Source organism: Myxocyprinus asiaticus, chromosome 15 (genome assembly GCF_019703515.2).
Source record: "Myxocyprinus asiaticus isolate MX2 ecotype Aquarium Trade chromosome 15, UBuf_Myxa_2, whole genome shotgun sequence".
Taxonomy (NCBI): domain Eukaryota; kingdom Metazoa; phylum Chordata; class Actinopteri; order Cypriniformes; family Catostomidae; genus Myxocyprinus; species Myxocyprinus asiaticus.
This window is the reverse complement of record NC_059358.1, coordinates 19,655,742-19,667,725: the sequence shown is the minus strand read 5'-3', so window position 1 is coordinate 19,667,725 and position 11,984 is coordinate 19,655,742. Positions and strand designations below refer to the sequence as shown.

The window sequence follows — 11,984 nt, the reverse complement described above, 5'->3', positions numbered from 1 at the left end:
TTCAGATTTAAAGTTGAAATCAGAATTAGAGGTAGACCGATATATCAGTTTTACGATTAATCACTACCAATAGTTGCTTTTTGGAACTAATGGTTATCGGGAAAAATATATGCTGATAGTTGCCGATATTTTATTTTCATGTTTTCCCCAATTTCTTTTTTTATTCCTTATCAGTATCTATCTTTTCTACCATCTTAGTTATCCATATCGGCGAAATCCACTATCGGTCGACCTCTAATCAGAATTGGAATTTTAGACTCTGATCACATCTGTCAGATGTGAGGCCACTCATATGCTTGTGCACGCCAAAAACTTGACAAATTTAGCTTTTTGCAGATTCACACATTTTAAATTTAGTCTTTCTCTTCCAGGGAAAACAGGCCAAAATCCTGATGATTCAAATATTGTACTCACTAATCTTTCAAATAAAAATGCTCTCTAGAATGAAAATGTATCAGCAACTATTGGAATATATTTTTCCCGATAACCGATAGTTCCAAAAAGCAACTATTGGTAGCGATAAGTCGTAAAAACGATATATCGGTCTACCTCAAATTCTGATTTCAACTTTAAATCTTAAATCATATATAAAATGCTCTCTAGAATGACAATGCACCCATGGTGCATTTCACATTGGTGCTGTAAGTTTCAACTTATGAGTACAAATATGTATTGTACAAGTTCTCAAATCCAAATATGCAAGCTCTCGAGTTTTGCTGTTGATTTAGCTTCATATATCTGGGACATACCAAGGTGCAAAGAACTCCACCAGTACAGTCTCGTGCCCGGCTGCGCTATGATCAACATCAGAATCTCAGCAGGCAGTCAAAACTAGACAAATGATAGACCATGGTAAAAGCATTTTGACTTTTGTTGACGACAGCTGCTCAAATTCAAAAGAAACAAGCGTGAACTTGAACTGATGTTAGCCCCAATGTGCGAGGGGCTACCGGGCTGAGGCAGATGTATGGGCAGCCAGATGTCCATAAAACGTGCCCGTTTTCTCGTTTGATAAATGAGGAGATGGACTGAAGGGAGACAACAGGCTTCAGGCTTTCCTGCTGAAACATCTCAGGTTGCTGCTATAACACATGGGATGGGATTTATTTAGTTCGTGCAGAGTTTCTTCTCTCTTCGTCTACCTGTTTAAATTAGTTCACAAACCCTAGGTTTTGTTCTTAAATTCAGCAAAGATGGAAGAATGCAGTGATTCATCTTAGCACTAGAGGTCACCATTATCTGTACATTTACAGTACGTCTGAATGCAACATAATCTGGGGAGGTTGTGTTGGCCATATAAGATCAATTTTAGGATGAATTATTTGGCTCAGCAATTATCACATTGGTCAGACAATAAGAATAACAAAATAAGAAAGAAGTGGACAGCAGTTCTCAGATACTTACATTGAAATACTATATATATAAATGGATACACTCAAATTAGCAAGAAATTAGGGAACCTCAGGGTCTGACATATGTACAGTTAAAAACTTGAGTGGTTCATAATATTATATTATATAAATATGTAACAACTTCAACATAAACAAGTCTATTTTAACATTACCATATTCTAGCTCAAATGTCATATGCTACTCTGTAAAGTCTCATTTGTTGGTCTAAAGTGTTCAGGTGAATATAACAGAAGCCGAAAATACAATGTGAAAGAAAAACACATGTCCCAGATTACCCTTCACCTCCTGGCACTGACTGTTGGTCTTTTGGGTAGTAATAGTGAAGACATTTGGTCCACATTTGGCCCTGTGTGAAGTGCAATATAAGAAAGATTTCTATTTATTTTTCAAAGATTTTCTCAGAATACAAAGTTATACAAGGAAACACACATCACCAAGGGAATTTCAAGACTCACAATGTGTGAATAAAGCTCCTGTCTTTAAATGATAAGCTGTTGCCAAAACTGTCTCAGCCCATCTTTTGCTGAGTGTCTGAGTGAAACAGAAACTATGTTTTCCTTCATTCTCTATTATTTCCCATGTTATTGTGGGTTATCTGTTAATATGATACGTGAAGGGGAAATACGCCCTGGAACATCACTTATCATTAAAGGCAGCAGGAAACCATTCACACATGTTACCCTTTCTTTGGCCTTAAATTCTATTTTTGAGCATGACATACTGAATAGTAATTTAGAGAGAGGGCTGCTTTGTTGGCTGTCCAGATACTTAATATCTCAATTTACCCCCTCATTATTTTGAACTGACTTTGAAATGTTTGAAAGTACAAATGGTGTTACATATGCAATATTACTTAATTGTAACTTTCCAGACCATCCTAAAGAATAGAAATATAATCGTTTCAGATTCAGTAAAGGAGTTCTATTAAAATGTTATTCAGTCTTCAAAGCTAAATTTAATAACCAATACAAAATCTCATGTGAAAGTTTCTAATATGTCCTCATTGTGATGTCTGTAGTGTAGGGATAACTTTAACCATAATGAAACCTTATTGTTTACCCCCAAAAATGTAAATTCTGTAACCATAGAAATTGTTCCAAAACCATATTATTTTCTTTCTTATGTGGCACATAAAAGGAGATTTTTTTGGCAGATTTTTGGGACAAACAACATTAATTAGTCCTCATTCACTTTTATTGTTTGTATAAAAGAGTAGCATCAACATTCTTCAAAAGTGTTTTTTTTTTGTTTTTTTTTTTTTTTTTGAGTTCTATGGAAGAAAAAAGTTACACAGGTTTACAACGACATGAGGTTAAATAAATGACAACAAGATCATTTTTTTTTTTTTGTGTGAGGTAGCCCTTTAAAGTGCTGAAAATGGGATGTTCTTCCATTATTAAAATTGACACCTTTATCAAGCAATTAACAGGTAACACTTTACAATAAGGTTCCATTTGTTAACATTAGTTAACTTCATTAGTTGACATGAACAAACAATGAACAATACTTTTACAGCATTTAATCATTTAGGTTAATGTTAATTTCAACATATACTAATAGATTTTTAGGATTAAAAGTTGTATATGTTAGCACTAGTTAATGCACTTCGAACTAACATGAACTAACAATGCACAATTTTATTTTTTATAAACTAACATTAACAAAGATAATAAATGCTGTAAAAAATATTCTTCATTGGTAGTGATAGGACACCTGTATTAACTAATGTTAACGAATGTAACCTTATTGTAAAGTTTCCACATTTATAAACATGAGCATATAGGCTATTACTAACAAACCATTCGTTACTATTGCTCATTTAGTAGATAAAGTCACAAAACTTTGATATGTATTCATCTGTCAATGTACATCCATTTTCTTATATTTTAAGTGTTATATATGTTATTGTTTTATTTAAAAGGTTATGTGTTTCCAAGCTGTTGAATAGACTCTTCAACTATACAAAGGCATAAATAGTAGGAGGGAAATAATGCAGAAGGCGTTAGCGCGTGCCCACTCCTCCCGCATCCGCGACTCGATTAACATTTCTGTCACCGTCACGCGCTCGCCAGCGTATACGATTGTGTGATACAGCGAGTGATTACGCGCACAATTTAACGATCAGTTAGTAGCCGAACACACAGTATCTACATTTATTTACAGATTTACTTAAAGCACCGAGAATGACGTCCGTCTGAAAGAGGATCTGTATTGTCCTCGCGACACAGCACCCCAGACCTTAACTCAATGAATTCCAATGCTACTTCTCTAGTAAGGTGAGACAGTTTTATAAGTTGCGCTACTAATGATAGAACTGAATGTCATTATTCACCAAAAGCAATGTTTTATGCCCCAAAGTGTATGATTGTTTTTTAATGCATGCAATTTTCGTGGATAAGTTATTTTTCTTCCCATCTTTGTCTTGAAGCTTTTTTTTATACTGTATACATCATCTGCACTGACCTACTTATTTAAGTCTGGTTTTGATGTGATTGCATATTAAGGCAAGACGAGACAGAATCACATTTTCAGTGTGTTCTTTTGGTTTAATTTTCAAACAAACCATACAATTCATACAGACCAAAGTTTTACAAGATGTACACTTAAAAACAGGATGAACCTACTGTAGAATTCAGCAACTCACTAATTATTGTTAGAGACTTAGCAAATATCTGAAAAATAAAATTATAACTTTAAATAATTGGTAGTTAAGCTGTTGAACATTTCTTTTTTTTTTTTTTTTTACCAATTATCAATTGATTTTTCTGTCACAGCAAATCACACAAATTCATGAAATGGTGTAGAAAGAGTGATGCTGTTTTACCCATCATACATTTCAGTCCTTAAATATTCCATCACTTTTCATAATAAACTTAAAATATAAAAGGTGCACACTGAGTTAACCACTGCAATCAAGATTACAGCAAGAAGTAAAGTTTGTTTGTGTAGGCCTAAACGTACATGTGTGTTGGTAAAAGTTTGCTTTGTATTTAAAGAGCGAATTGAGCTTGATGGCTCTTTAATTACAAATATCTGAGTCATGGCTGTGTTATGTGAAGGACAATGGTGGTATAACACACTGCCCTTAAAACATTTTGCCTTTTGGTGGCTCTGAGTCATATCAAAGGCTCTGTCAATGTTTCTGTCCTGTGTGGTTGATCTAATTAATTTTGAACAGCACTCAATTTGTCTGCTCCTCCAAGTGGTCATAACTTGTGCTCTGTTGGGGATATATCAAGTAGAGCAAACCCCAGCATTAAACATTGCAAAACTATAATGGGCCAAAAGCACATTAGACCCAGGACTAACTGAACTTGAGAATGCCAAACCCAATAGATACTGGTCTTGACCTTGGCTCTACATGATTCCATACAATTAAAATGAATTCACTGCTGTGTGAAGGGATTGTTTCACCATCAACATTTGTTCCAAACCACAGTGCCCCAATCTGTTCCTTAGAACAAGTCATACTTATGAATAGAAGTCCAGGAAGAATCACTATATTACCTGCCAGTGGTTTTACATCTGGAGAGCAGAGACTCTAATTGATTTCCACAGGAGAAACAGTTCACCTTGACAGCAGCATAAAGTCCTCATAAAAAAAACAGCTGTTGTGGATATGTTTCTCTGTTGGATCACGAGTACTGGGTTGGCACTGAATCTTTAAATGAAATTCTTTGGATTATACCAGGAGTCTTGGTTCAGGAGTTCACAGCTGCTTGTGTTATGAGATAATATATGTCAGCAAATTAGCAACTAATAAACTGAAATTGTTTTCTGGAAAGGGATATGCATGCATGTAATAAGAGATGAGCTAAATTTGATAACAACAGATTTTCAGTTTTGTCCTAAAATGCCTGATTACTTTATATTTAGGTGAAATGCGTAATTTCTGCACCACTAGTGTCTCCAAACACTTTGAACAGGTTTCTAAAACACTCCCCCATGTTCCATTGGTCAGACAAACTGATTTTACTGCCTCAAACTCAAAACACTTGTTGAGACAGTTTGAATGTCGGGCTAGTAAAAATACTCAAATAAATAGGGCAATGTTTTGATACCACAACAATATATGCATTTGTTTTGGGATATCAACCTCTCTGCATTCACAATAAAGGTATTTTAACATCGAAAACATCCCACACTTCACCTTTAATCATGTACGTTAAAGGAATAGTTCATCCAGAAATGAAAATTCTCTCATAATTTACTCACCCCCATGCCATCCCAGATGTGTATGACTTTCTTTCATCTGCTGAACTCAAATGAAGATTTTTAAAATAATTTCTCCGCTCTTTTGGTCCATACAATGCAAGTGAATGGGTGCCAAAATTTCAAAGCTCCAAAAAGAACAAAAGTAATCCATACAACTCCAGTGGTTAAATAAATATCTTCAGAAGTGATATGATAGGTGTGGGTGAGAAACAGTTCACTTTTACATTCTTCTTCTTATGTTTTTGGTGATTCACATTCTTCATGCATACCGCCTTCTGCTGGGCAGGGAGAAGAATTTCAAGCAAAGAAGGACTTCAGTATTGATCTGTTTCTCACCCACACCTATCATGTAATTTCTGAAGATATGGAATAAAACACTGGAGTCATATGGATTACTTTTATGATCTCTTTATGTGCTTTTTGGAGCATCAAAGTTCTGACACCCATTCACTTGCATTATATGGACCTACAAAGCTGAAATCTTCTTCTAAAAATCATAATTTGTGTTCTGCTGAAGAAAGAAAGTCATACACATCTGGGATGGCATGAGGGTGAGTAAATGATTAAAGAATTTTCATTTTTAATCTTGTAAATGTCAAAATTGACACCTCCTTACTTTATCAGAGTTCTGGGCAAAATAAAGACAGCGTAAAGAAATGAACAGATGGAGAAGAGTGGTGATGAGATGGTGGTGTTGTGTGAGGACTGTGGGTAATATTTCCACCACATGCTTACATAAGTCTCTCTAACACATGCTTTTGCAGGCAGAGACCTGAAGAGAGCTTTGGGTATGTGGGGTTCTGCCTAGCTTTTCCCCTCTTATACAGTGCCGAAAACAACTGCAGTCCTTTGGCACTCTGGGGTTGTCTAAGGAAGCTATATACTGTATATATATATATATATATATATATATATATATATATATATATATATATATATATATATATATATATATATATGTATGTATATTACTGTGTATAGACTGTACAGTATATACACTCACCGAGCACTTTATCAGGAACCCCTGTACACCTACTTATCTAATCAGCCAATCATGTGGCTGCAGTGCAATGCATTAAAACATGCAGATACGGGTCAGGATCTTCATTAATGTTCACATCAACCATCAGAATCGGGAAAAAAATGTGATCTCAGTTATTTCGTCCGTGGTATGATTGTTGGTGCCAGACAGGCTGGTTTGAGTATTTCTGTAACTGCTGATCTCCTGGGATTTTCATGCACAACAGTCTCTAGAGTTTACTCAGAATGGTGCCAAAAGTAAAACAAAAAACATCCAGTTATGCGGATGGAAACGCCTTGTTGATGACAGAGGTGAATGATGACAGGAGAATCCCCAGAGTAGTTCGACCTGACGAAAAGTGTATGGTAACTCAGATAACCCCTTTGTACAACTGTAGTGAGCAGAATAGCATCTCAGAATGCACAACCTTGTCGAACCTTGAGGCAGATGGGCTACAACAGCAGAAGACCACGTCGGGCACTTTATTAGGACCATAGTGTCCCTAATAAAGTGCTCGTTGAGTGTATTTGCATTTGTACATTGTAAACAAGTAGTAATTTACAAGCTAAATCCAGCGAGTTTGACTTATTTGCTTGAATAACTATCAAAGCAGTGAGGTAAGCAAGTGTTTATTTAGCCTTGTGTTGTGATTGACAGAATTAAATGAACATGCTCCTCATGAACATTCATTTAGAACTCCATTTGTAACTCTTGTACATCCCTGTTCATTTTCACTGCCATTCATGTCACATGAAGTGGTTTTACTGAGCTAAACTGAACAGAACTGCTACAGAATGAGCTGTAGTATCAAACAGAGTGTCTGTGCTGTGTCCTTTCTGCCTGAATCTTTGCTACGATCTGGAAGACATAGGAAGGCCATGGAGAGGCTGGAAGCCATGGAGCTGGCAGTGATTAGGAGAGGGGAAAAGGAATCTGATGCTATTTTGCAGGTTTGCACTGAAGAAAAGAAAGATGACCCATCTAGAGTGAAAAACAGAAGCATAGCTGCAATTGTGAAATTATATGCAAAAGACCCCTTGAAAAAGCTCATTTATTGTGGTTGTTGTGATTCAGGCCATGGTTACGATCAAGGGCGTAGATTCCAGGGGGATGGGGGAGGTAACTCCACCAATAATCAAAACAAGCAAGTACAACGTACCCCCCCCCCCCCCAATATTTATATAATGATCAATGGAAACATGTAAATGCTTCATGCTGCAACCGCCGCACGTTCAAGCCAAATCTACGCCCTTAGTTACGATCTATAACTGTTTTTATCTAAGGAGTCATTCTCTTTCCCAAATGTTAATCTGCATCTGAGCCAGAACAAAATCATTGTTACATAAAATCCTCTGCTTCATATTAAGTTCTTTGGACATTTGTCCTCAGGCCTGCAGCCACTAATTCTATCGTCATCCTCCCAGTGTCTCAGAGTTTTATTGTGTTTTAAATCAGGTAGACGGTGGAGGAAAAAATAATAACCCACCTCGTCTTTTCCTTTTGCTACAGCATTATGGAAAAGCATTCATGTGCTGAGATTTGTCATATGAGATACATTTGGAAAATTCATTGCGGGAAAATATGAGGTCAGGACAAGCTGTATTTATTATGTATGTGAGAAACACAGAATAAAAGAGAGACAGTTGTCTTAATGCAAGTGCTTTGTGAGAATGTGTGTGTGTTTATAAATGCTTACCGAAGGGAAACGGACCTAGATTTTCTCTCAAGATGTTTCCTTTTGTTTGTTTCTTGTAAACTCCCTGGTGTTCTGTTGTATATGAGGAGGAGACAATGGAGACCTGAGGACTCTGATATTTTTATTTATGTTACAGACAAAATAACTTATCCCCAAATTTTAGGTGCAAAATTAGTTTTAAGCACATCATATGCTTGCAATTTATTAGATGAACAGTGATTTAAAAAAAAAAAAAGCTTTAGTTTAAATTTAATTCAGATATATTTTTTTCTTGTTCCTTCTTGTTGACGAATCGCAGGCAGCACAGGAAATTGACCCTCTGTTTCCAACTCTCTCTGTCTTCACTTTTGCCCAGGACATCCTGAGTCCAGCATCAGGCAAACTCTGTTTATCTCTCCTTCTCTCTCTTGTCCTGTTATTTCTGTCTTGTTGTGAGATATAGGACCTTATACAAGTACCATCAAGTTCTCAGCCTTCATATGCATTTAAAACCAGTCAAATTAGAGTTTTATTCAAGATGTAGCAATCTAGATACAACATTTAGTTCCAAACACATATGACTTTCTTTCTTTTGTGGAACACAAAAGGAGATGTTTGGCAGAATGTATCCCTCAGTCACCATAGACTTTCTTTATATGGAAAAATTATGCAGTAAAAGTGAATTTCTGCTTAAAGAATATTTCACCCAAAAATGAAAATTCTCTCATCATTTACTCACCATTATGCCATCCCAGATGTTTGACTTTCTTTCATCTGCTGAACTCAAATGAAGATTTTTAGAAGAAATTCCATACAATGCAGCTGAATGGGTGCCAAAATTGTGAAGCTCCAAATATCTAAATCAGCATAGAAGTCATCCATAAGACTCCTGTGTTTTGATCCATATTTTCTGAAGCGATATGATAGGTGTGGGTGAGAAACAGATCAATATTTAAGTCCTTTTTTTTTTTTTTTTTACCATAAATTCTCCTCCCTGCTCAATCAGTCTCCACTTTAACTTTCACTTTCACATTCTTCTTTTTGTGTTTGTGTTTTTGGTGATTCACAAGAATTTCTAGCAAAAAAGAACAAAAAAAAAAAAAAAAAGACTTAAATATTGATCTGTTTCTCACCCACATCTATCATATCACTTCTGAAGGTATGGAATAAAATACTGGAGTTATCTTAATTTGGGCACCCATTAACTTGCATTATATGGATCTACAGATCTGAAATATTCTTATAAAAATCATAATTTGTGTCAGCGGATGGCATGTGGAAGAGTAAATCATGGCAGAATTTCATTTTTGGGTGAACTATCCCTCTCTGAGTTAGTGCATTTTGCCTTTGTAAGGCAGATTTTGGTCAGTATGGCAAGGGACTCTTTAACATTTGAGAAACCATTGGACTGGGGTTAAAATACTATCTTCTCTGTAATTGAAGTTAGATGAGGGGGGAAATCCACTCTTTCCAGGAGTTGCCTTCAGGGCAGACAGAGTGCAATGGATTTTTTTTTTCTTTTGGGAAAAACTTTTTACATTCAGACGCTCAGATTCAGAAACATCTGGTTATTTTTTTGGCTGCAAAAAGGCGATAAAAATGGCTTAATGAGGAGCATTTTTCCTCCTCGTTTTCCAGAAGAGCTCTGCAGCATTGGCCAGTTGAGTAAATCAGAGAGCTTTAGGAGAAATGTGCTGGCAGAGAGTGGACTTCCTTTATGGAGAATGATGGCAAGTGGGTGATGCACTGATATTCTTTAGTTCCAGATCCCAAACTGGATTCCCTCAAATCTTGGTATATGCTATTTTGGCGTAATCCACATGCTTTGAGTCAAAGCTTTGAGAGGAATAGCAACTCTTTAAAGAGGTGGTCAACCCACAAATTAATATTCTGTCATCACTGATTCACCCTCATATTGTTCCAAACCCATATGACTTTCTTTATTCCGTGGAACGCAAAAGGAAATGACAGGCAGAATGACAGTCTCAGTCACTAATGAATGGAAATAAAGATGTATAAAAATGACCAGTAACTGAGGTTGTCAGACCTCAACATTCTGCCTGACATCTCATTTTGGCTTCCACTGAAAAACATAGTCATATGGGTTTGGAATGACATGATGATGGTGAGTAAATGATTACAGAATTGTCATTTTTGGGTGAACTATCCCTTCAAAACTAAAGTGTGTAATTTCTGCATCACTACTTTCACCCCCCATCTGCCAACAGTCAACAATCAGACAGTCCCGCATAGGTTTGTGTTCCGAGAACCGGTTCTTTTTCAGAACCTGTTCCGTTCTTTAAAAAATACTGGAATCGTATGATCTTCATGACTTTCAGTTCCATCTACGGTTACCCTGCGTGCAATTTTCCACTGATGTTGATGGAACACTGTACAAAAATACTCTGACAGTGTTTCAAGCAGCACATTTCTGCTACTGGGTCTACAGTGTAAAACCCATAGCACTACTAGTGCATTTTGATTCTGAACAAATTACTCTGATGAGCCAGCTCTTTTGAATCTACAGCACGAAACGGCACTTCCGGAATAGACGATTCTTGAACGAATGACTCTAAAGAGTCGGTTCTTTTAAAACTACAGCGTGAAATGTACAGTGCTTCCAGCAGGCCCAGTTCTACGGGGGTGCTTGAGGGTGCTAAGCAACCTTAAATGAACCTTAGAGCACCCTCAATTGCAGACCAGGGCAAACTGCTGCCCGCGGGTCAATTTATCATGAACGTTTTTTATTAGATCTTTCATTTATCTGGCTTTAGGACCTATCGCACATCCATAAGCTTTTAATATGCTCATGGTTGCCAGATAATAGATGCAACATCCCAATCAGAGATTTATACTTGCACAAATAGGAAATATTTCGCCTTATGTCATACTTAATTTATGCAATCTGGCAACCATGCGAGCAATGCATGCGAGTGTGCGCACTCTCTCCTCTTCGGAAAAAAACCGTAAAGTGCTCAATAGTGCAATATTATGCTCAAAGAAAAGTGTGATGCAGCCACTCTGTGTCCATTCGCGATGCTGTGTGTGCTGTTTAGTGCCAAGTCTGCGAGCAAACCTTTTCAGTGATGAACTTTAGAAAAATCCCAGTAGATCTTCGCATCATTCACACACGGAGGGGACACGCAAGCAAATCCACGTGAGAGAGGAAAATGTTTGTTCTTTGTGTGGTTTGTAAAATGCTGAAGTCCCTCACACTTGTATGTGAATGTTACTCTGGCAGTAATCATTTATCCATATCATGCAGCCTGTTTTATTCAGTTGTGTGCTGAATGGGATGCCAAACAAACCATTGATGAGACCCACATCATGACCCATGAGTGTGTAAACAGGTTGATAATGTTCTGAGAATAAAACAAATGTGTCCACTTTGCGGCCAACATTAAAATAAGCCTTTAGAATCTATAATTTCCGAATATTTTAATTTACTATTAAACCAGACTCCGGATGTAGAGTGTTAAATTGAATACTAAATTACCACTGCATTGAAGTATGGTAAAATAAACAATTAATAATTATGCTCAGCCTTTATTCAGTTTTACTAACACATGATAGAAATGTACAGTAGCAGCAAAACTTCAAGCAATCACAGAATGGTCCCATCAGAATACATCAGTGCATGAGTGCACAACTACTTCTGGGA

The 11,984-nt window shown here is 36.6% G+C and overlaps 1 protein-coding gene across 1 annotated transcript in view; it reads left to right on the top strand.

Moving 5' to 3' along the window:
• The first annotated feature begins 3,410 nt into the window (after positions 1 to 3,410).
• Positions 3,411 to 11,984, top strand: part of LOC127452597 (platelet endothelial aggregation receptor 1-like) — an 85,976-nt gene continuing 77,402 nt past the window's right edge. Inside the window, exon 1 of the mRNA XM_051718188.1 lies at positions 3,411 to 3,688. Coding sequence (XP_051574148.1) covers positions 3,660 to 3,688 — 29 coding nt within the window. The 5' untranslated portion in view covers positions 3,411 to 3,659. The remainder of the gene's footprint in view (positions 3,689 to 11,984) is intronic.